This window comes from Gymnodraco acuticeps, unplaced genomic scaffold (assembly GCF_902827175.1).
Source record: "Gymnodraco acuticeps unplaced genomic scaffold, fGymAcu1.1, whole genome shotgun sequence".
Taxonomy (NCBI): Eukaryota; Metazoa; Chordata; class Actinopteri; order Perciformes; family Bathydraconidae; genus Gymnodraco; species Gymnodraco acuticeps.
The window spans coordinates 810,770-835,857 of NW_022990590.1; the positions used below are offsets into that span (position 1 = coordinate 810,770).

General features: G+C 41.4%; 3 protein-coding genes across 9 annotated transcripts; all 3 read right to left on the reverse strand.

Moving 5' to 3' along the window:
* Window positions 1-5,375: 5,375 nt before the first annotated feature.
* Window positions 5,376-9,858, reverse strand: vrtn (vertebrae development associated). 6 transcript variants are annotated; one of them, XM_034228603.1, is made up of 3 exons: window positions 9,647-9,858; window positions 8,642-9,015; window positions 5,376-8,258 (listed from the first exon to the last, which is right to left on the reverse strand). In XM_034228603.1, exons 2-3 carry the CDS (start codon window positions 8,951-8,953, stop codon window positions 6,483-6,485), a joined length of 2,088 nt encoding a protein of 695 aa, XP_034084494.1. In that variant the 5' UTR covers window positions 8,954-9,015; window positions 9,647-9,858; the 3' UTR covers window positions 5,376-6,482. The 6 variants fall into 6 exon arrangements, with proteins under 6 accessions (XP_034084494.1, XP_034084493.1, XP_034084492.1 ...); XM_034228602.1 differs by having other exon boundaries at window positions 8,642-9,018; XM_034228601.1 differs by having other exon boundaries at window positions 8,642-8,963; window positions 9,647-9,857.
* Window positions 9,859-12,395: 2,537 nt separating this feature from the next.
* LOC117554265 lies at window positions 12,396-14,944 on the reverse strand. Its single transcript, XM_034228615.1, has 7 exons — window positions 14,820-14,944; window positions 14,476-14,727; window positions 14,065-14,358; window positions 13,928-13,981; window positions 13,158-13,256; window positions 12,764-12,810; window positions 12,396-12,680 (listed from the first exon to the last, which is right to left on the reverse strand). Exons 1-7 carry the CDS (start codon window positions 14,875-14,877, stop codon window positions 12,567-12,569), a joined length of 918 nt encoding a protein of 305 aa, XP_034084506.1. The 5' UTR covers window positions 14,878-14,944; the 3' UTR covers window positions 12,396-12,566.
* A 4,139-nt stretch (window positions 14,945-19,083) lies between these two features.
* slc25a29 (solute carrier family 25 member 29) lies at window positions 19,084-24,833 on the reverse strand. 2 transcript variants are annotated; one of them, XM_034228613.1, is made up of 4 exons: window positions 24,456-24,833; window positions 22,188-22,231; window positions 21,953-22,036; window positions 19,084-20,788 (listed from the first exon to the last, which is right to left on the reverse strand). In XM_034228613.1, the coding sequence occupies exons 1-4, from the start codon at window positions 24,481-24,483 to the stop codon at window positions 20,018-20,020; spliced, it is 927 nt and encodes a 308-aa protein (XP_034084504.1). In that variant the 5' UTR covers window positions 24,484-24,833; the 3' UTR covers window positions 19,084-20,017. The 2 variants fall into 2 exon arrangements, with proteins under 2 accessions (XP_034084504.1, XP_034084505.1); XM_034228614.1 differs by lacking the exon at window positions 24,456-24,833 and having other exon boundaries at window positions 19,084-20,769.
* Between the last annotated feature and the right edge of the window lie 255 nt (window positions 24,834-25,088).

Below are 25,088 nucleotides of genomic sequence, written 5' to 3' on the forward strand. Positions count from 1 at the left end.
TGTTAGTTCTACACCTTATTGATCCTTCTGTAAATCTGTTAACCTTGTGAGCACGACCAATCATTTTAGCCGGCCCGGCTAAAATAACTGGATGGCCTACCTGCCTGTCAGCCTTCCATCTGTGCAAACTTATCTCTTGCCCTCATTGGTCATGTGCGCCTTCCTGTGTGTTGGAGGAGGGCCTCTGTAAGGAAGTGGCAGATTTTTTCCGGTTGTGTATTTTCAAATTCTAGCGCACTCGAGCTGTTTTCTCCAAAATGTCATACCCCACCTTTAATGTTAAACAAATAAAACTTTAAAAGCACTTCACATTACTCACACTGATTGATTGATTGATTGATTGATTGAAAAGTGTATTAACAGCTTGTATATTGGGTACAGTACAGTACAGCTCAAAACATACAATTATTAAGGGGATGCAGACCAGAGAAAGACTTTCGTCTTGTTTACATCAGGGTCCCCCATTTCCAATTCATCATATAAGACATATTTGACATACAGATGGCTTATTTACAATTTACATACTGGTGGTTTTTTACATACAGATTGCTTATTTACAATTTTCCTTTTGGATTTCGTTCTAATACATCCTAACCGGACATTTAAGACATACCAAGTCTACAGATATACAGTTAGTAACAGAGTCTAAAATGCGAGTATATACATAGATGGGGGGGGGAAGCTGTCACGACAGGTTGAGATTTGTACCATTACCGGGGCCAGTTTTGCAATGCTCTCCCCCGAAGGTGCTCTTTAAGAGAGGTTTTGAAGGTAAGTATAGTTTTACTTTCCTTTACAGTTGTGGGAAGAGCGTTCCACCTTGATGTGGCATAATTGCGAAACGTGTATTCCCCCTTTTTTGTGCCAAATCTGGGTTTCACATGATTTGTGGAGCTCCCTCTGGTGTTATGATCATGGTATTCCTTGACCTTTGGGAAGAATTTTGACATGTACATGGGTACCATAGAGGTGTAGTGGATCTTGTCGACCAGGCCCATTGCAAGTAGCTGTACTCTGTCGTCTACTCTAAGCCATCCTAGGTTGTCAAAGTGGGCAGAGGTGAGGTGGGTTCTAGATGAAAGGTCAAACAGTAGTCTGACCAGTTTATTTTGCGATGTTTGAAGTTTTATTTTGAGCGCCTTGGAGGTGCTATGGTACCATGACGTGCAAGCATAGTCATAGTACCCTTGAATGAGTGCTCCTGCCAGAGTTTTCAGGGTGTTTTTGTTTACCAGAGAGGAGATCCGGTATAGGAATCTAGTTCTTTGATTGACTTTTTTTATTACATTGGATGCCATTTTGTCACAGGAGAGGTTTGCCTCAAGAATAGATCCTAGGTATGTAATTTCCTTCTTACTTGTGACAATAATGTCGCCCACTGCAACTGAGAAGTCGTCGGATTTGCTGAGATTATGTTTCGAACCGAAGAGAATGGACTCTGTTTTACCCAGGTGTAATGATAATTTATTATCAGCGAGCCAGGTGCAGATTCTGCCGAGCTCGGAGCTGAGGGTTTTTTCAACTTGCAACCTGTTCCTGCCAGAGACCAGCAGGGCTGAGTCGTCCGCGAACAGGAACAAGTTGCAGTCACATGCTGATGACATGTCATTTACATAAATTAGGAACAGTAACGGACCTAATATGCTTCCTTGTGGAACACCACAGCTCACTGGGAGGGGGGGGACAGAGTACCGTTTACCTCCACCATCTGTTCTCTCCCCTCCAGGTAGGATTGCATCCAGCTCACCGATAGTTTATCAAAACCAATTGCATTTAGCTTGTCAATCAGAATGGGGTGATTGACGGTGTCGAAAGCCTTTTGTAGGTCCAGCATCACCATGCCGCAGTACTTGCCCTCGTCCACCTCTTGTTTGATGTGGTCGCTCAAATAAAGAAGGCATGTGTCAGTGGAGTGGGATGTTCTAAAGCCAGATTGAAATTCATAGATTAGTTTATTTTCCGCGAGGTACTTTTCGACCTGTTCATATACTATTTTTTCCATGACTTTCGAGATGGAGGTAAGTATAGAAACAGGGCGGTAGTTGCCTGGGTCCAATTTGCTGCCCTTTTTGTGCAGGGGGGTTACTCTTGCAATTTTGAAGTCTTTGGGTACTTTTCCCTGTTTTATGGAGAGGTTAATTATGTGAGCTATGACAGGTGAGATGGCGGTTGCTGTGTCTCTGAGGAATTTGGAGGGGATATTGTCGTGGCCAGTGGCCTTGTTAGGTTGGAGGGCGCTCAGTTTAATGAGTACCTCTGCTGTTGTTACCCTTGCTAGACTGAAATCATCTTTGCGTACCCCTAGGTTTTTGTAGTAGGTCATGATGTGATCTACTCCAAAAAGCCCTGAGTGGGAGGGTAATTTATTTACAAGAGTTGTGGCTATGTTTGTGAAAAAAATGTTCAAGTACTTGGCCACATCCAGTTTGTCTGTGATGAGCCTGTTATCTGTCTTTATGTTTAAGTTAGAAAATCTCGTTTTCAGTTTTTTACTGCAGCCAAGCTGGTTATTGAGTCATTTCCAAAGTTCACGGGGTTTATTTTTGTTTTCCTCAGTTTTGACATTGATGAAATTCTTTTTGGCAGTTTTGATCATGGAGCTTACGTCATTTCTTAGTCTGTTTCTTTCCATTTTTAGTTCAGTCACGTGGGCCTGGAGTTCACTGCTCGTGCTTTTGGAAAGCATTGACTGACTTTTATGAAACTCAGAGCATTTTTTGTCTCTGGTTTTCATGGCGGTCAGTATGCCGGAGTGCATCCACGGCTCAGCGCGATTTTTTACCCTGGTTGTTCTTAGGGGGGGCCAAATCATTGAGTATTGCAGAGAATTTGTTTTTGAAACCAAGCCATGTTTCTTCAACTTGTGTACCACTGAGCTCATCTGACCAGTCCAGGCTCTCCAGTTCTAGGTTAAAGGCCTCGCTAGAGTAGTTTTTGAGGTCTCTAGATATGACTGTTTTGTGACAGCCGGCCCTTTGTTTTAGCTTTTTGCGGGTACAGAATATCATATAATGATCACTTAAACCGCATGCTATAACCCCTTTACTGGAGATCCTGGACCTGTCAGAGGTCAGAATGAGATCAATGGTAGTTTGTGTTGTTTCACATACCCGGGTGGGTTGGGTGATTAGCTGGCTGAAGCCGTGCAGATCACAAATCCTACTGAAGGACTTGAAGACGGACGTGTCTTTACGTTGCATATCCGTGTTCCAGTCTCCAATAATAATTGGACACACTCTGTGCGTTGTTGTTCAAATTCATGTCTCCTACTCGCTAGGTGGCAGTGTCACGAAAACTAGGGTCCTAGGAGTGCGGTCCCAGGACTGCGGTCCTGAAACTGCAGTCTCCGACGCTGCAGTTTCATGCTACTCGCAGTTTCATGCTACTCGCAGTTTTCGGTTAAAAGTTACCAGAATCTAATTTTGAAGAAACCACCGACGTGTCAACAACGCTTGACATCACGCTGCGGTGGCCTATCACGTAACCTCATGGCGGTGGTCAAAAACAACTACGTTATATTAAAGCAAACAAACGTGTAACATTAACACTTACCTCTCAACTTCTTGAAGTTTGTATAACATTTACATACATGGTTTGGGGCAATTTTAAAGGTAATTTGAGAACGTGTTACCAGCAACAAGCTCCAGCAAATGTCACAGTACCTCCGTAGGCTACTGGCTGCTTCGAAGATACATTATGTTGCTTTCAAGTGCTGTTGGAGATGTGAGATCATGAACACTGTAGCCTCATCCCAATACCCCCCCTCGACTCCTCTCTTCCCCTCCTCCGGGACTTGACCCGGAAATCGATCAAGACACGCCATTTTGAAGGACGTCCCAATAGCTGAAATGCACACGGAGGAGTCAAGGAGGGGTGAGGGAGGAGGGGTGCGGGAGGAGACGAAAGGGAGGAGACGAAAGGGAGGATACACGCGAGCAGACTACGCGGAAGTGCTTTCACTACTCGCGTATAAAAGCCCCGCCCCCACCTTCACAGCTCGATTTCAACAGAGGAAAATCGACAACTGGAAGATGAGTGGAAAAGCGTCACATAAATGTATAAGTGCTCACAGCTCCGTGGGAATTATTATGTGCAATTCATTTCTAGAAGGCTTTCACATTACTATAATTATATTTTATTTAAATGTAGGCTACATTTTACACCAAAACGGAACACAAAAGCAGGACCAACCATCATACATTGAATACCTTGACTAACAAGAGAAATATTCATTAATTTAAATAAATATTTAACAACAAATGGGCCGGTTCTGAAGGGTTATTCAGTTAAGCCCGATGAGAGGGGATACAGCTGTGCACATGTCATCATTAACAGACGTCGTTTAAAGGTGACGTTTGAGTGAACGAGGACATCCCAATTAATACCTGAGGACTCCTCTGTCCTCACGTCACCTCCTTGTGTCTCTCGCTCTCATCTTACGGAGGCGGAGCTAAGACGCAAGGAAGGGAAGCGAGTGAGGGAAAGGAGGAGTCGATGAGGGGTATTGGGATGAGGCTTTTGTGACGTAACAAAATAATTGTACAACATATTAGTCTGTTTTTGTCATTTTGGGGTGTAACCTCACACAAATGGGTCATATAGGTAACACACTGAAACTCTGTGGCTAATCCCCTGCTTTGGTTTGAATGGATCCGACCCTGAATAAACATAAGCCACTCGAAATGTCTACAGACACAGTAAGTGGTGCAGTCAGTGGTATCACGATACACCCCCTTACTTCTCCCTACACTTCTTGCCCTCCCCCATAAACTCTTGGATGTGCTTGGCCTTATCTCAAACACCTAAATCTCCATGAATACAATTAACCCCTTCCCCCTTTGCTCCATCCCAACTACTCTGGACCATTACCTTCATTAGCATGAACACAATGGCTAAATGGAGAAAAGGCAGTGAGAAAAAACACAAGTCAAAAAGCTGATTTCTATTCTTAACATGCTGGCTCGGTTTGACCTCCCTTTTTGCCCATTCGGATGTGGTTACACTAATATTGTTCTTTATCTTTTGTACAGCACACATGTACACATTAATTCACTTGGCAAGGTCAGGTGTGTCCTTTGGGTCATAAACTATGATCATATACTGCTGACTTCTGTTCAATGAGTTAAACTGCCCAATTTATCTCAGCCAGAGAATCAAATCAAGATGCAGTCGCTGAGGCATGAGATTAGAAGGGCTTGCTGACTTGGAAGGAAAACCAATTGACTTGGGAAAATTAAAAATGTGTTTTAAAATGTTTAAAAACAAATGCTGGCCTTAACAATTTGTCAGACATGGCCTGTGTTAATGAGCTGCCATGAGAAAACGGCATTAAATACCACATAATGAGAACATTTCAAGCAGGACTGAAGCAAAGGGATGATGCTTGTCGATGGTTTATTGTTATACAATTGAACAGCATATATTTCTTTAACCACTGAATGAATATGATGAAGGCTGCAAGTACCAACTTCGGAGATGTAATTGAGGGAAATAAATACAAAAAGGTAAAAATAATAAGAACCTGTAATCTATTATATATGGTGGTCAAAAGTGTGTTTGTCTGTGTGGAGACTGGATGTAAGACCTGTAAACAAACATATTCCCCAATATTAAAAAGGAAACAGGTCGTTTTGGAATGAAGGATAGTACAAACAATAAAACATCTTCATTTATATTCAGCATTCAAGTAAAAAAAACAAAACATGTAAACATCTTTCCAAAAATAGAATTTCTAAATAAAACCGAAGGTGCATGATGCTTAGGAAATACATTCAATACTGTGATGGGAACAATTGCAGTGCAAATACAGTGTGAGAGTGGCAAAACCCGTAGTTTATATAATGCTCTTCAACAGAACCAAACATTCATTTGGAGACAACCACCTTAAACTTTGGTGCAAAAATGTGTGAATACATGCAATAATTGAGTAAAGAAAATAAAAACACTGGAATCCTGTTTCCAGAGATATGAGACAACTCATCTTGTATAACAAAAGCTGACTGAGAGAAAACAAAATTAAACAACCAGAAATCTCCCAGATCAATAGCAAAGGCATCAGCTAAACAAATCATACATTTAAGCATTAACAATGTCACCACAATGAAAATAGAAAAATAGGACCCTGAGTACAATGCTTAGCAAGGAATAAAAGAAAAATGGCTTCAAACGAAATCCACTAAACAACAGCTTTGAACTGCCTTTTGCCTGGAGGGCGTCATGCAGGGTTTAAACTGACCCACGACTCAGTTTCTTTTCACACACGTGCAAATGTCCACGAGGGAGGAATGAGCCGTGTTGGTGGGGCACAGGAAGGACACAATGCATTTAAATGCTAAATCAGTGTGCTTAACATTATTTGAGAACATGGAACGATGAACAACACCGGTAGGTGGTTTGTTTACAGTGAAATGCACAGTGTTGCATGTGACATTTCCTGGGCCAAGAAGTTCTTTAACAGAGCTCTTCATGATGCTTCTGTAAGATCATTTTAATTGCACAAATGGTTGCCCTTGAACCAGCGACACCCCGTGATGCAAAGCTCGCTTCCACATGTAATATGTTGAGCGTGGAGTGAAGGGGAAGTAAGACCTGAACTCTTTAAAGGAGGGGAATGATTTCTCCTCGAAGCGTTGCTGCAAGAACAGCTTAGCCTTGGCCTTGAAGTTGGCCAGAGCCACAACATCCATCGCAAACATCTGCTCGTCCACGGGGGCCTTGCTGTGAAAGATGTGCTGTGAATGTGGGGCATGGAAGGAGGGTATGGGGTTTCTTTCTAGATATGTAGGACTCTCGACAAATGGGAACACATTTTTATCTATTTTTATCTCCAGGATTTGTTTTTCTGGTACCGTGTTCTCGATGATCACGGGGATGTCGACCTTATCGTTCTGCATGACGATCTTCTTCTTGCCCGTCTGACTGTTACGCCAGAGCCAGTAGAAGCAAGGGGACATGGATGGGAACTTGAGCTTGAACTTTGTCAGGGAACATCTGGACTTCTGGACATGCAGCTTTGCAGCATCTCTTAGCTGTTTTTTACTCATGTATGCTAGCCTGAAACTCCTGTGTTTCCGCCTGCTGATTCTCATTCTGGGAACGAAAGCTTGGTTGAGGTTAGGCAGAACCTGCAACAGACTTTTTGGACTTTTGTCAGCATCGGAGCTTTCCTCACTGCTACCCGTGCTTCCTTTGTAACCTCTGTTGAACATCAAGGCTTCTCTCCTCCAGTTGTAGTAAGTTGATCTGGAGATCCCGGGGAAATGATTCTTGAAGATCCTGAAGGGGAGGGAGGCATTCATGGCAATGCAATTTTGCAGACAGCGCTTTGCTTCCTGCATGTGTGCTACATTCTGGGCCCGCTCCACATCCAGTTTGCTCAGGCCGAGGCCAAACATATTGGCCAGGCTGTCTTGGTGGTCCAGCTCATCATGCTTCGCTTCAGGCGAAGACCAGGCTTCTTGCTCTGTGTTTTCTCCAGGACTAATCTCTCCATTCGATGACGTTGTGGAGAAGTTTCCTCCGGATTTCAGCAGCTCGTGCTTCCAGTTGTAGTACGACGACCTGGAGATTTCAGGGAAAAACTCTTTAAACTGGTGCAGAGGAATGAGCCTGCCTTCCAAGTAGCAGGCTTGCAGGAAATATTTTGCCTCGTACCTGGCTGCTGACTTTTTGCAGTGCTCCTGCGTTTGCCTCTTCCAGCGGTAGAAGGTCCTCTTGGTGATGTTATACTTGTCCTTCAGACCCGGGTAAGAAAGCTGCAAGTCCTGGTTCAGGAGCTCCTCGCTCTTGTTAGGCGAGACACTCTTCTCACTGTCAGGACATCCAAATGTGAGGTCACATGTCTGGACTAGTGCCACAAAGTGGTTAGGCTTGAAACCTGAGTCAGGCTGCATCTCGCCAGACCACATGATGTGGAGGGTTGCTGGCTCACAATTTTTAGACCAGATCCTTGGGCGAATGAGGCGGTTGAAATAGGGTCGAATCTTAAGGTTGAACATGGGGTAGATCGAGTAGATTTTAAACTGCAGGACTGAGGACAGGGCGTACACGTGCCACATGTTGGCGTAGGAACCGGGGAAGCAGGAAGCTTTGACATCTGCATCAAAAATGGCCTCCAAGACAGTTGCAGGCAGGTTAAGCATGTCCTCAGACTCTTCAGCGCAGAGGCCAAAGCGAACAGCCTGCAGCATCACTTTTGAATCAACCATTCCAGACAGGTAGTATCTCTTCCACAGCACCATTTCCAACACTGTTCGTACCTGTGGGGGACAACAATACAACAATATTTAGCGTGCATGTAAAAACAGTCTGGGGCTTCCGTAAATGCATTTTTTGTGGTTTTTCCGCATGTCTACAGAGTAAAAGAAGTCTTGACATATATAATTGAATGGCCATGTTTCATAACAGCAACAACTATATCAATCATCCGTGGCACAAATCTTGCTGTACAATTTAGACACATTTCCAATACTTACAAGCAAATTAACCCTTTTGGAAAAAGTGTTTTGACAAAAAAGTGCGTGTTAAAAACAAACATGACTGAATACAACTGTTGTGATTATATAGTTTGATGATGTTAAACATGTTTGACAGCTTGAAATGAATCATTATTATTTACAGATTATTAACCACCACTGCTCACCTGCAGCTCCAAGCTAAATCCAGTGTGGCCCACTAACAGCATGCTAACAGCATCAAATAGCAGGTTGCCCTCTCCTTTGCAGTTGAGAGGCAGGAGGCCCATGGGAGCATCGGCTGGGTACAGGCCTTGAGATGTGTAATCCACGCCTGCCCACTCAGGGAAATCCTGACAGGGTGCCTCGGGGAGCAGGAAGGGAGCGAGGACCTGGTCCACCTCCAGGGCCACTCTGGTCAGAGCATCCAGGCCGGAGCTCTCTGTGGCCTCCTGCAGCTCCCCCAGAATAGAAAACACAACCTCCTTCCTCTGAATCATAGCTGGGGATCTGATGTGAGCAGGAGATAGGAAAGTACAGGACAATGGAGGAGAAGAGGGAGCTACTGAGTAGAAATGAAGTAATTTGAAAAAATCGAGAATAGGCTTAGGAAATGAGTGCATAATTAAAAATGTAGAAACGATTATGTAAATCTATCCAAATTCAAACAACAGCTGCAGCTTAATCAGGGTTCTGGGACAGTTGTGTCTTATTTTGGTAAAAATAAACACATCTGATTTGTTCTCCTTATTTCACACGAATAATTCACATACAGTTAAGAAGTCTCTTCGTAAACGTTTGGTTAGGCCTCAACAAATAACATTTAATTAAAAAGACGTGTCATTTTAGTTAAAGTCTGTTTTTATCATGAATTATTGTGTTATTTGAAACTAAACTAAATCAGTTCCACTCCAAAATCATTGTCACAAGGCCTACTTTAAACTGCACCAAACACACAAAACAGACACAAACAAGCTAATAAATTGCGTAAAACAACGCAATTATTGCGTTGTTTTACGCAATTTATTAGCCTTTACCCATACTCAACTAAAACTTCGATATTTACGCTCAGGTAAAGTTACCAAGTTAGCAACCATTAAACAGAACATAAAACATGCATGTTGATTTAAAAAAAACATTTACTTCTCATTATTCGTAACGTAAAACAATATTGCAAACAATTGTATTCCTACCTGAGCGTCCAGAGATTGTAACAACAAAAAAAGGAGACTTAAATTAAGTCACGGAGGGTTTCACAGCTGATACTGTTGATCTCTCTCTGGGAGTTTATTCCATTGTGTGCGTGCTGCCTCAGTGTCCTGTCCTCCCGTGAGCACTGGAGATTTTGGGAGTGATAAGCAGCACCTCCCTTCAGGAAATTGTTAATCGTCTATTCTCTTTTTTGTCTCTGCGTCTATAGACACCTCCTTCAGTCCCTCCCCCTCCCCAAGTAGACTGCAGCCAGGGTCAATTTCAATGTGAAGTGTTAACAAAAGCCAATGTGTCAGGAGCCATCAGAACACAGAGGCTGCATTGTAAGTAAACAGGTATCGGTAATGTTAAGCTTTAACAATACCTTTATGCTTTTCCTTTGTCAAAGCCAACTACAAATGTCAACAGTTCAGTTTCAAGGTTATTTGAAAAGAAAACTATCAGGGACCTTTTTGCCTAATAAGTATGTACAAATGTGGATTAACAAACACAATGGATGCTTACTTGTAAGCCTACAAATCCTTCATGTTATGATATTGAACAGTCATTTTGTCTTAATTAACTTGCGCCTTTATTTTACACTATGTGTCTTTATTCCTACGTATTCACTCCAGAGACTGTTTGAAAGGGTCAGTTTGTGGATTGGAGTGGATATGTGCAGACAGGGTGTGGACATGAGCTTTATTAAAGGAGAGGAGGGCTCCATGTCTGATGCTTGTTTCTCCACTGTATCACTTTTTAACACCTCCTCTCCTGCCTTTTGCAGGATTTCAGTAATCAAGGCCTTTTGTTCCACACACACACACAACAATCCCCAGAGACTGTCCCCACCCCCAGTGTCCCTACTGTAGACACACACACACACACACACACACACACACACACACACACACACATACACACACACACACACACACACACACACACACACCAGGGGACTGCAGCATTTGACCCCCACTGATCTGTCCACTCCAAGCACTTGGCAGACAAGCTGGTGCCTGAGTTCACTGGGGTTCAAGACTTTGACCTGAAGCTTATCAGCTATTTGGACAATGTGTGAGTGTGTGTGGAGGGGGTTGAGGGGTTACAAAAGAACAGGCACAATTTCAACACTTTGATTTGTATTTCTGACATTGTAAGCTGAGATAATGCATAGACACCCACATGTTAAATGGTATGATAATGTGTGTGAATCAAAACTCCTTTCCTGGTTGATAAAGAGCTTCCTCTCATTTGTTGTCTTTGACGTGGTATTTTTTTGTAGACTGTTGAAATACAAGCAGCGATATCACTGTTACATTTAACATACTGAAAATGTTGAAAGGAAGATTTTTGTAAGAGGTCAAAGAAAGTGTGTGAACATTGCATCAAAGAAGCGGAGAGGTATAGAGGTCACACTGAAACCATCTGTACAGCTCCCTTTTTCTTTTTAAAAAGGCCGGTGATTTCTTTGTAGCTTGCATTAAGAAGACATACCAGTAGCAGAGGCTTTTTCACAGTTTGTTATTAATAGAGATGCTTAAACATAGCTGTATCACAGTGTCCTCGTAAAAGTGCTTTATATCTGAAATACACTAGTCTCATGATTGTAAAAAAAAAGTATGCGTATGAGTGGCACATTTGATGCATTTGTATACGCTTTCAAGCATTTTAAATCTCAGTCTGTTGAGCTTTGCCTTCATCGTCTATTCATAACGTCCCAAACTAAAATCAGAAAAAGGCAGCCTGCATTTTCATACTTTATGGCCTTTTTTTGAAGGATGAAATCCGGAAAATGAACACATTCAGAAACTAACCTCCATTCCTATCCTGGTACAAGCCCTCCACTGTATTTATCTCCCCCCTTTCTTCTCAATGTTTGTGGCTTCACCATCTCTGTAACCCCCTCAGACCCTTTGCTGTATCCAATCACACACCTTAGGTGTGTAGATTAGCTGTGCTGCACTGCACTGTGAACACAGTAGTGGGCTGGCTGCAAGCATTTAAAATGCAAATAGGTCAACACTGGGACCGGCTCCGGCAGTCTCTCACCTGCTGTGGCTGTGTGTCTTCGTGTGTGTGTGTGTGTGTGTGTGTGTGTGTGTGTGTGTGTGTGTGTGTGTGTGTGTGTGTGTGTGTGTGTGTGTGTGTGTGTGTGTGTGTGTGTGTGTGTGTGTGTGTGTGTGTGTGTGTGTGTGTGTGTGTTTGTTTGTGTGTTTGTGTGCAGACAGGACTGTGTGTGTACTGGCAGGGGAAAGTAGAAAGAGTTTAAGACTGACTCCAGCTCTACGCCATATGTAATTTAGTTTGTTTGTACAGGCAAAATAGCAGTTTTGTGTCCAAAATGAAGTGCTGCACTGGGCTGGGTATGGGATACCTCTTGTAAGTTCCTCTACCTGGTTTTGACACCAATAAATAAACAGCTCTCTAAGGGAAATCTGATCTAATGGAAGTCCATTTATAGTAATGTGGCTTATATTGCTGTATTCAACCTCAGTAACCAGCTTTTCTAAGACTCCAAATAAGATTTATGAAAAGTTACTGCTAGCTCAATAAATGCAAAGGGGATGTGAAGATATTTATTTCATTGTGTTCGTGACCTATATATTATATGGTCAAACAATGCAGGAAAAATAATATGACCAGACTCAAAGGTGAACACATATCTTAAAAAATACTTACACATACATATTCTTCTCTCTCAAACTACTCTAAGGTGTTGTTCTATAATAACTGCAGACTTACAGTATATAGTGTGTCATCTTTTGATTTATTAAAGATCCGAACACATGCTTTGCAATAAAATCCAATAAAAAACACCATTAACAACAACTGGAGTAAAGCACAGTATAAAAACACATGGCAATAGCACAGAGCTCAGTAAAAAAAAAATGCACGGCACTTTGCCGTTTGGTAAGCAGACTATTTGTATCGGACACAGGCGTACACAGTGGAATCGCAATCATGGACCTGCAATCTCTCTGGGCTAACAGGAAGAATAATGTCAGCGTAGATCACGTCGTCTGCGTTCACGACCTAAAGACACACAAAGAAACACTAATAAGGAACACAAATCACAAAATATTGCTCTGTATGTTCTTGAAAGATAATTAACTTACATTGTTTGCACTGATTGTGTAACAGGACTCATCCACCTGCCGTCCCACTAAAATAAAGATGCACAGAATCATGTTTTGGTTCAATTGTGTTCAAACTACCACAATACATGTTCAGTGATGTACAGACAGGTGTATATTTCTCAAGCATAGTTTTAATTACCTTCATGTTTGGAACAATGAAAACAGAATTTAAAGCATATTTGAAGCCAATGTACGTAAAGTAATTGCCTCAATGACCTCAAAGAACAGTTGTGCAAGGGATCTGTGTTTGAAAGTGATTGTGTATGTATGTACGTAGCCTACTAGTCTGTGCTAAGGCATGTGACAAAATGTTCCGCTGACAGCGCTTTCAAAATACTATTTCCATAGGTTGAGGAAGTTTAGGGGAACTTACTTGTTCTTCTTCTGTTCACAACAAACAATGAAACAAGTGCTGTCAAAACCGCACATCCCACCACTCCAACAGCCAAACCGATTGTGTTCTGGTTGCCACCTGAAAATGAAAATTACTCATTTCACAATTCAAATAATGTGTTGTATGGCTGAAACTAGTACACAAAACTCATCTAACCTTAAAGGAAGAGTTTGAGAATTATTTTGAAATTGATACCATTTTCACGACAGTGCTCTTAATATAAAGCTAAAGCTAACAGGCAGTTAGCTTAGCTAACCTTGTAAGACAGGAAACAGCTTCGTTTGGTCAAATAACCTACCAGTCCCTCTAAAGCTCAACAACTGAAATGGAATATGTCATTACTCATTCTTAAAACTATGTGTGAAGGTGAGTGCTTGCGTGCAGTGAGTTTCTGGAGTCTTGTAATTATCCCGAGGTTAGGCTTTTTATGCTAAACTAAGCTAACTTTCTCGTAGAAAATCATATTTATGAGAGTGGTAACAACTTTCTCTTGGCAAGTAAGCGAATAAGTGTGTATCCAAAAAACACCCATTTAATATTTAATTTGAAATTAACTGCAAACAGTCGATTTGTATTTTTAAAACTCAATATCATACAAAAACCATGTAGTGTCTTTTAGTTCTCTTGTCAGGATTAATAGTTCACATTTTCAGGAATGTTTTTGAGTTATTGAGCTTTATTTATTTATTTATGTATGTTTTACAAAAAAGCAAATTTGTATATATTGTAATTAAAGATTATTACTGTACCTTGATTTTCAGGTTCTAGGTCTATGAAGAGACCTCTTCCCCTCCCTTTAGGAGCTACAAAGAAAAAAACATTTGTTATTATTAATAATTTGCATTCAACACCTAGTGGTCTACTGATCACGATAAATCATACTGACCTGGGACTCGGACCCCCAACTCCACTGAAGTCTGGGCCTGTCCATCCACAAACGCTATGCATCTAAACTTCTTGTTTCCAGGACTTTGAAGGGTGACAGTCAGAGTTATATCACAAGAAGACTCCCTTTTTATTGGTTGTTCTGAGTCCTCTTGTATCTCAGCGCCGGATTCATCCACCCATGTCAGTCTGACCTTGCGTTGATGTGTATAGCAATGCCACTGCTCTATGTAGGTGAAGTAAATGCACCGCAGCAACACTGTTTTGCCAGGCATGAGGATTAACTCTGGGATGGCTGAGGGGGTTGAAAAATGTATTTACTGTTTGTTCATCTCACAGCCTTCTCATTATCATGTGAAGTATACCATATCAACCCACACATCAGTAACACTTTAATCTTGAGAGTACTTACTGTTGAGAGGTGTAAAAACCTCTGGCAATTGTTGGCAGCGATGAAGTCCAACATCCTCCGCTGTGATTTGCTGAGTGCATTTTGAGTCTTCTGATGTAGCTGTTTTGATCCCTCCATCACTGACAATAGCAAAGTAATGACTTGTTTGGCGACTGCTGAGCTGCCGGACAGGAAAGCAGACTAAACCTTCCTCACATGGAGAAGAACTTTGATAATTCTGTTCAGCAATCAGACCGTCTTCTCCATTTACACCTAGTGAAAGAAAAATAAAGAGGGTCAGTTTTTCTCCTAGATATTCCAGATAAGATAGTTAAACTATCACGAGATAAGATTGTTTCAATTACCTGTCGTGATTAAAGAAAACAACAGCAGTCTTATGACAAGGTGAGCAGCTCCAGCCATCCTGTGTGCAAATCTGTTAGCTGTGAAACATTTGAGATTCACTGTTTGTCAGGTTGTTAGTGCATTTGTCAACAGAAAAAGTCACTTCCTGCGTTTGCCAACATCCTCAACCTGCGTATGTTGAGGACATAGGTTTACTTTAAACTGAGAATAATGTTTAACAGGTTTACACATTTAAGAGCTCATGAAAGTCAGGGTTTAGTAATAGTACATCGGAATGGGGAAAACTTGCATGCCTTAAGAAGAAAACATTAACACAAAGGAGTTATTTGGGATCATTGAAAAAAAGGGTCCCATTCTCACAGGAAAGCTGTAATGTTCCAAACCTTTTGTTCATCTACAGATAAAAGCATTGATTCTGCAGGATGAAGGAACTACTCTGACATTTTAATAGACGATATAAAAATAAGTTTATTGATTGTTTATACAGACTATTTTTCTCCCTTTTAAGTCCTGTGAGAGGATATGACCTTAAACAAGATAAATGGATGAAGATGTTAGTAATGAGCAGATTCCAGCATCAAAGTGCAATCTTATGGGAGATGGTATTTATAATTTCAAGACAACAGCGCTGTATATTTCAAATATGTCTTTTGTCTGATTGATATTAAAATAATTTTCAAGGTGATATGGTATATAAGTAACTAAACTATTTAGTGGTACATTTAGATTCAGATACATTGCACAGTGCAGCACATTTGACCCTTGCACAAGAGGTGACGACTCACAACAGACCTCACAGAGAAAGCATTGTTTCATTACTTCTCTTAATAAGACTGAGCCTTTGGGATGTTCTTGCAGTTACCACTGAACAACAGCAGAGAGCACTATAGTTTAAACTACAGTTACTGATCCTTTTTCTACACTATTTATAATAAGATATGTCATTTTGTAACTCCCTGTGATCCTGTCTCACTGGAAGCTACACTTGAGGTTGGGTTTTTCAAAGTTATGCTTCTTTTTGAAAAAAGCTGTTCAAAAGTTACCGTCAGGCAATGTATCTAAAATTGCAATCTTCATTTCCTAGATGCCAGTGGCCCATTATTCTGTTTGGTGCTGACAAATTAAACTGCCACCAGATTCCCTTCAAAGCAACCCAAGAGTTTGATTACTTGTAAATAAATCCCAAAGCTCCTTATTTTCAATTTCTGCAATTTTCATGATCCAGTGCTGGTTCAATCGATTGGGCCGTTAATTTATCATGACATATAGGTACAGCCAATGCTAACATTACATTGTTGAATGCTTAAATGTCCAGATGTAGTCATAGATCCTTTAGGAGAACAACAGAATATGAGCTCATACATACAGTGTAATGTAATGTAGTTTAGTGTCTTGTATTGAAGCAAACAAGGAGATGCTTAATACTTTTTATTGAGTCATTTTTGCACATCTTCAGTGACAAATCTAGACACAAAGGTTATGTGTGACTGTTAGAAAAATATTATATACGTATGTCTTAGTTCTTTTGGTAAAAATCTCCTCAGCCAATCCAACTGATGAAATAGAGACTTTAAAATTGCTTAAACTTGGACATTCAGGGAACCACACAACAACCTTAGAATGAAAAATATATGTTATATGTTTAAATATATATATTTACATCAACACAATCTCACATTAATACAGTTACATCCTTCACATGTTGCATCAGCTGGACTAAACGTTAGCTGTCGAATCACCACGTTTCAGATGTAATCCACTTTACAGTCAGAGGGAACAGTCGCTGCTCAAGAGGTGGAATTATTGATTCAACAAAAAAAACATACCAGAAATGTCCCTTTGCACTTTCCTTTCTCCTCATCGCCCACAAACCAGTCTACAGCCATGGAGATGTTCAAGTTTCTCAGCAGCATTGTACAATTCAAACATTTTAAATGTAAGCAATACATCTTTTTTATCCCTCCAGTGCGAGTACAGGTGTGTTACATTCAAAGTACTGAAAGTGCATCCGTGACTTCCTGTTCTCCAACAGCCTTTCAAAGATAGTCTTCACACACACACAACAGTAGTATGACTTGTTAAGTTTACAACAAGAGAGTTTCAGTAGCACCTACGATTTACTGCCAACACATTAGCATTTTAGTAGGGGAGCAACTACGAATTTTAACAGATTTTCAACATTCAGGCATAAATAACAGAAAAATAAACATATATGATACGGACCACGCACATGCAGAAAGCAGACAAGGCCCACTCATTAACAATACCGTAACATTATTAAGCTAACTCGGAAAATAAATAAGCTGCAATAAAGCCCCAATCCAGAGGGGTAGGTACAGTATGGGTAGCCTACACCAAAGAAAAAATACCTTTTATCTTTATCTTCTAAACATTTTTAATAAAACGAAAATAAAGTGATAAGGGCCATACTAAATGAATTAGACATTTAGAAATCCCCTAGCAGTTTAAACAGCTTTGAAAAAAAGAACTGAAATGTATAAAAATGAAACAAAATAATGGAACACGTGAGGGGCAACATATATCCTGTTTCACTTCTGGATCAGGGCTTTAATGCCCCGGCCACACGAGGACGAAAACGGCTAAACGCATTGGATTAACGCAAACGCAAAAAAACTTCCGTCCACACGCAATAGTCATCCGGATAGTAGGCTTGTTTGAGACGCGTTGCGGCTCGCCTCGAAAGTAGACGAGAATAGCCGATCTCAGCCGGGGGAGGTCTCAAAAAGCTCGCCTGAAGTCGGACAGCTCGGAGTCGGCTTCGTCTTCTTCTTCTCTCGGTTATTTGGCGGATTGCAAACAACTTTAAGGTGCATACTGCCACCTCCGGAGTCGGCTTGACTCGGTTTGCATTTATAAAGAATGCACACATGTGTTTAATCGTTAATGTCAGATATGTACTAAGTAAATACATTTGTTCCTGCTCAAGATTAGATTCTACTTCATTGGTATTGCACATATTACAGGTACTGAGACAACAAAATGCAGTTTAGCTTCTAGCCAGGTGCAACAAGCAATAAAGTGAAAAGTAATGTACACAATAGACAGAATAAAATATAGAATGAATTGAATGATGAATAAACAGTGAGGGGTATGAATACACTAGATATCAGCCTGAGAGCAGTATGAACAGTGTGTATGAATATGCTAAGATATATAAAAGTATGAAAATGGTAAGCAGTGCAAGTATAGTATACAAATATAGATATTAATTTCATGATGATAAACATTGTGGAACAATGATGAAAAATGTGAATGGAAGTGGCGACGTAAAACTGACACAAAACAACAACAAACTTTTGCCGAGCCAATTGGAGTTTCATCAGCAGCACGTGGAAAAAAACCACCAATGAGCGCTCAGCTCGAGATACCAGCGAGTCGTTTCCCATTAAACATTTCGCTTCCGCAGCCCGTGGAGAGGAACTGCGCCGCCTCGCCGCGCCTCGCTCTCAAGGCTGCGGGCGTCTTTGTCCCGCGAGATTTCAACGTCTCATATAAGCGAGCCTCCAGAGCAAGTCGGACAAAATGACTAACCATCATGCAACGTACGAGCAAGACGTTGATCGAAATTGCGCAGGTCTGCGCAGGTCTCGCTTGTCTCAAACAAGCGAGACCGTTTAGCTCCAACCGCTGGAGAAGCTGCAGTACATATGCAGGAGCCTGTACGTGGCGCTGTAACCGCCTCCACAAAAGCAGCAAAGAAGAATGGTTGTCATGGTTGCCCTTCTGTTTATTCTCCGCGGTGGGGGCCGAGGGAACCGGGCAGAGTTTTTCGCTAGTCAACGTGTATTAAAGTTTAAATCTTCCGACAAAATTATAAAAGTGCCGGTCAAAGGTCTTCTTTGTTATTTATTGAGCTTTAAAACAAATGAATAACGACTCTATATAATATAATAATAAAATACACGGAGCCTCTCTTTTTCCTCCCTCTCTTTGGACAGCGCCAGTGTCTGTTTCATGCAGCAGCAGATCCAGTAATGAGTGACCCGGCCGACAGTAAAAATAAACATATTTATAACTAGTTTAGGTAGTTTGAGAGGTGTCTCCGTCCTGTCAGATTAGACTTCACTTGCGTTTATGTCCATATCGAGAGAAAGATAAATAATCTGAATTCAGTGTGCAGTTTACTTTGACGCGGGGGTGAGCCGCAGAGGTGGGGAGAGGTGGGGCTATTACCTCATCATTATCAGAAAATGATCGTATAGGGCGTACACACGGAGCCGTTGGACCCCCCAGAGCGTTGCGTATGCCGTCCTATTCACCTTGGGACCCGTTATAATTTCCGCAGTCGTTTAGTGCCGTATTCGGTCGTCCTTGTGTGGCCGAACGGTCTATATGACACTAAACAGTACCGCAAACGACCGTTTTTGTCCTCGTGTGGCCGGGGCATAAAGCAGAAGTAATGTTAAAGTGATAAATAAACTTCACATTGTTTGGTAAAACCTTAAATGCAATACAAACAAACAAGACCTAAAACAAAAGGCCATCTTCAAATCCTGCTACGCACACTTCAGTCCCTTCAATTTCAGTCAGAATTAGGTACTGATGTGCGCCGCATCGAGTAATAGTGCTTTAGTGGGGATTAGATTGTAGCTGCTATATGTTCATTTGGTTTAAAAGCACACAAAAGTGATAAGTTCTGCGCAAAAAGCTACATTCCATCTCTCTCTCGGCTCTCCACAGGATACAATTCAGTCACAAACAGGTGCTTCAGCTTCAACAAAATACAATTATTCATATTATAAGGCAGGGAAAATGTTTCCAATAAACATTAGAAAAGAAATGAATCAAAGACAATGATATAAACACAGGTGCAGTTAAATATATAGAGATATCAACCTTCAGTGCACACGCTACCTAGCCACACCCTCACTTGTGTGGCTCAGTAACAAGTCTGGATCAGTGTAATACAAGAGATTTGTAAAACTGCGGCAAAATAACTTAATTTCTTATTAGAGGTAACACGTTTACAACTCTGCATCGTCAGAGGCGAGACTGAAACTGAGAAAAATATACACTTATTTTCCTTTGTTTCCTATGAAAAATGACAGACTGTTTTTGACTTACAATTGGGAATGACTGGTCTGTTATGAGACTTAGTAACAGTAATAACGTTGTTTAATGTTTGTTTCTTCTTTCCATGCTCTAGTAAAGTGCCCATGTTGAGACTTTTGTGCAATCACAGGCTGGAGGGGTGGGCCTGCTGCTGAAGCTGCGCCTGGTGACCCGTCGGGGCCAACTCGCAGTCTTTAGGTCCTTGCCCCTCCCCCCGGGAGTACATGAGGATGAGGGCGACGGTGGCGAAAGTGGCTGCGTTGACGGGGAAGGCTCTCAGCAGCGTGGAGGTGAGGCCTCGTGTGAACACCATGTAGCCCTCTCTCCTGACGCTCTGCCGCACACAGTCGGCGATGCTGCTGTATCGGTACACCCCCCCCACCCCGTCCGCCTGCAGCCGCGATTTAATCACATCCACGGGATAGGTGGACAGCCAGGATGCGATGCCAGCCATGCCCCCTGCGAACAGCAGTTTGGGGATCATGAAGCGGTCATCTGGCTCACACCCGAGTCCACGCGTCAGCACGTCGTAGGCCAGGAAGTACACCCCGAAGCCGGGCGTCTCGCGGATCAGTGTGGTGACCATGCCTCTGTTCACGCCCCGCAGACCCTCCCGGTTGTAGATGCGTACCAAGCAGTCCAGGGAATTCTTGTACAACTTCCTGGAGGACTTCTTCTCTCCAGTACCCTGCAGCTGCAGCCGGGTTTTAGCCAGCTCCATGGGGCAGCAGATGACACACTGGATGGCGCCCGCTGCTGCGCCCGCCAGGAACTGGTTCATCGGGGTGTCGTGTCCCAGCAGACGCATGGTGTTCCCCTGGACTCCGAACACTATGGCGTTGATGAATGTGAGGCCCATCATGGGGGATCCGATGCCTTTGTACAAACCAAATAACTGTGCAGGGTCAGAGACATCGATGTGTATTAGACAACATGTTTTACACATAGCCAAAGTCTTAAAAAACAATTACATTTAGGGTCTCTAGATTAAATGCAACAGTTGTCTTTCACTTACATTACTCAGTTAATGGATAAAACACTGGTTTAATAATTGTTGAGGTCATATTTGGCAAAAGAACGTTGCTTATCATGCAATGTTTTCAGAGCTGGCTCCAATGCTAAAACTAATAGAAATACAATCATACACACTTTATCTTTAATTTTATCAGCACCACGTCACTATTATTTATTTATATGTACAGTTTTAGCAAGTTTTTATATTGTCCTGTTCCTGTAAGCCAGTACAACGAAATTTCGTTTTAATAGTACACTCTGTGTCTTGTTGAAATGACAATAAAGTATGTCTATGTCTATAAAAATACGGGTTTTGCACAGGTAAAACTCTGACATGTTTTACTGTGTTCCTATGTCAAAAAACTTGCAGATGAAATCTAGCAGGCTGGCTGCTGTTAAAAGCAGAATATGTTCTAGTGTAAACAACACATGTAGCTTACATCGAACAATTTCTGTCTTTCTATAATAAAGGTGCCTGCAGTAAACGTGAACAAAATGACCTGAAGCTTCCAAAGCAAAGATCCTGAGAATCGCTGCTCCTTCAGTTCACCTTGTCACAAAATATGTTTTTCACCACCACCATTCAACAGCTCCTAATAGATATTCTGACATTTGGAATAGAAAATCCTGTGATGTAAATATACTCCCTGGGCTAAAAATAACTGATCTAATTGTTAACAAAAAGAAAAAGATCACAATGTTAACACCGAAAGTGAAAACATTTTAAAACAGGGGAAAATCAATGGACAAGTCTGAACCCCCACCTAGAGTATCCAATATCCCACACTTAGGCCTCACTAATTAAAGTTCTGTCTTAAAATGAAGAGTGACATAACTCTGCTCTCAGTTCACTCTGACCTCACTACCTTTAAACAAGTAGAGGCCACAACGGCCATGTTGGCCGTACTTTGCTAAAGATAGATTGTGTCTAACATAAGTTAGCTGACCTAGAAGACACTGTGTATATAACCTAACCATAGATACTTATCGGTTATATTACAGCACGCATTAGAATTAGATTAGCATGGGAAATAAAACCACGTACCGTCTCCTGCCGAATGATGGACTGGAAACAGTGAAAGGTCCCACGGTACAGAGGCTTGTCCACACTCTGGACCTGCAGCCTCACCTGGAAAACAAGAAACATCAGTCTGTTAAAGCCAGAAAAAACACAGGTATACATACATATGTTTAAAGGTACAGAGTATAGCCTAAAAAGGCTTGTTATATAACTCGGTAATAAACAGTATTCTGTTCAAGAAAAAAAGCACTTGGCCCACCTTAACCGTGTCAAATGGGTGTCCAACCAAGACTCCAGCAGCCCCTGCAGGCAAGAGAAACAACATATTTAATCACAATAAATTGTACAAAAATAGACATAATGATAATTTTAACATCATTGTCATAAAAGAATACTAAAATTATTATGGTCCTTTTAACATAATTTACATTTTCTTAAAGACAATAAAAAATGGTTATGGTTTAAGGATTGGTACCAAATAAAGATATTTGTTTAAGTCTGTAGAATATGGTTTGTTGTCAAGCACTCAAATATTTGATTAAAAATGTTATTTTGACAAACATTGCAGCCTGAATTATTAATTGTTTTTCTCATGCAATTTAAAAGAGCAATTATGCCCACATTTGGATTAATTGTTCAGCCCTAATGGACACATTAATTGAATAAAATAGTTCAATTTTGGTTAATAAATTAATGACACCACAATTAAAAAAAATATTCTATCAGGCTTCAAGCTTCATAATCATCAACACAGTAGGTGCCCAATGTTATCATAATCATAAAGCAAAACTTGTGGGAGTTAAATACAAAGGTTTTTCAGATATTCAAGCACACACTAACACTGGTTGTTTTGCAGATCTGTCACTAAGCGTTATGTTATTTACTGCCAGCTCTGCCTTTTTGCACACAGTCCAAACATCTGCTAAGTCTTTATAACGCTTTATAACAATCTTTCTGATTACTTTAGCACAAACACATCAGGCCTGTTTAGTTCTTGGCCTATTTGACTCGTGTTTGAAGGCCAAACCTCTTGCTGCTGGCACAGTTGTGTCATTTTAGAGCGTTCCACCATCTCCTCCAGGGTAACACTACATTATCACCCTCTAAACTGTATTTGGAGCGCCTGTAAAAGTTACATAAGCTGTGCTCGTGAATCACATGCCCAAGTTCTGATGCCAGATTGGGCTTCTGATCTCTGTCTCCATTGTAACTTGATTACAGTTCCTGGAAAGGCCACAAACAACATTAGGCTTTAACCACAAAACAAACAAAGAATCTAAACTCAATCCAAAATAGGACAGCATTTGGGTTTTACAGGCAATGTGACGATATAAATTTGCCTTAATTGAGATATTTTGCCAACAGTTTCATTTATCTACTGGCCCACTGTGTCACAACAGTAAACAAACCACAGGAAGCTTATCCGTCATAAGCATGGTCATAAGCACCTGCTGTGTCACCTGACTTATTTGTGAAAAGGGCCAATCAGGAATGAGTCCCAACTGTAACCCAGGAAAAGAACACAAGCAGGCGTGGGTTTGACACAATGCTGATCGGTCATTGACCTCATTGCACTGCTCTGATCCCAGTGCTGGGAAAACAACAGGACGAGTACGTTTAATCATCGCTACTAAAACTGTTTTATTTAGTGTGCCAGCTTTGAATGCCAAAGCAAGCTGCTTTAAATGTCAACATCAGTGGTTTCAAATGTAAAGCTTTCGTTTTGACCAAAACAAGAACAAAGTGATCCTTAGTCAGCAGCAGCAAGCTTCCCATTTCCCTGAATTGTACCACACTGAGAGGGGTGGGATGTGCCATGAAAGTCAGTGTTAGGAAAGAAAGCACGGGATTGATCTGCGGTTTGGGGGTGTGTAGATTCACGTCATCTGCATATGGTGTGTGGAAACTTTAAACAGCCAAGCCATCTTAGCGTTAAAGCTCAGGTTGCACTTATGTAGTGTTTGCATGCTTGAGATTCTCAACAGGGTGTCCAAGTGGAGGGACACCAGGGAGAAATGCAGAAGGTTGGAGCATCCTTGGTTAGCAAGCACCTGAAATGTTTTTCCCATGTTAATCCTGTTGGAAATATCCTTCAAATTCTGTATTCAAAAGTGTGTAACATAACTCTATATATTAAGTGGTTTGCTATTAAAAACACTACTGTAGGACAACAAGGAAAATGTTCACAGGAAGTGAGCTCTCCAAAATATTGAGCTTCATATTTTCATCCTCTACTTGACCCTGGAGGTAAGGCAGAGTCATTTACAGCTTTGCTCAAAGTTTGCAACCAGGGCAAGTACAATCAGAGGTATTTACAACACTTGTTAAAGAATGACTTCCTGTGGTGGAATTTCAAAAATGCACTTGTAATCTTGAGATATAGTCGCATCACAATGGTAGAGATGGTTCATGTTTTATAACTGTTACAAGAGAATAACCAATTGGTATTTCGCTACGTATATGTTAATATAATTCCTCACATCAAGGTTGTCAAATGTACTCATCCAACACAATATAAGTGACTCACCTCCGATGCATCCAGCAACGAAGTCCATCGTCGCTCTTCAACGTCCCCTGAGAGTACCGGAAGATGGACTAAATATTACCTACCGTGAAACAGACAGTTACAGTCACCAACTGTGTGATCTACCGTTAGGTAGACTAATTGACACTTTCAGTTAGCGTCTATGTTAGCTAGCGCTGGCTAGCTATGTCTATGACCTGACAACCTACAGATGATGCAGCCAATTATATGTAATGTGGGTCGTATTACTAAGCTTGTCCTCTAATTATCCTCACAATACTCTCCTGTTGACCTTCTCAGTGAACTGTTCTGCCGTTTACAGTCAATGCAGACACCCTCACCGCTAAAGCTGTCTATCAAGGAGGTTTATTCTAGCACGCAAGCTAGCGTCGCCGGAAGTAACTAGTAATGGGCGGGATTTATCGGCCTCGCTAGAGTTTCTATCCAATCCGGATGAAGAGTTGTCGCCGACACCCCGCTTCAGACGTAATCCTCGTCACTCATTGGCTGCTCAGCACAATAACTCCCCAAAGTTAAAATGCGTCATAAGTGCATGTGATGTTTTGCTTTTGAAATCTCATGAATTCTCGTGTCAATGGATAGAGGCATTTGTTTCATAATTCAAACGTGTTTGGT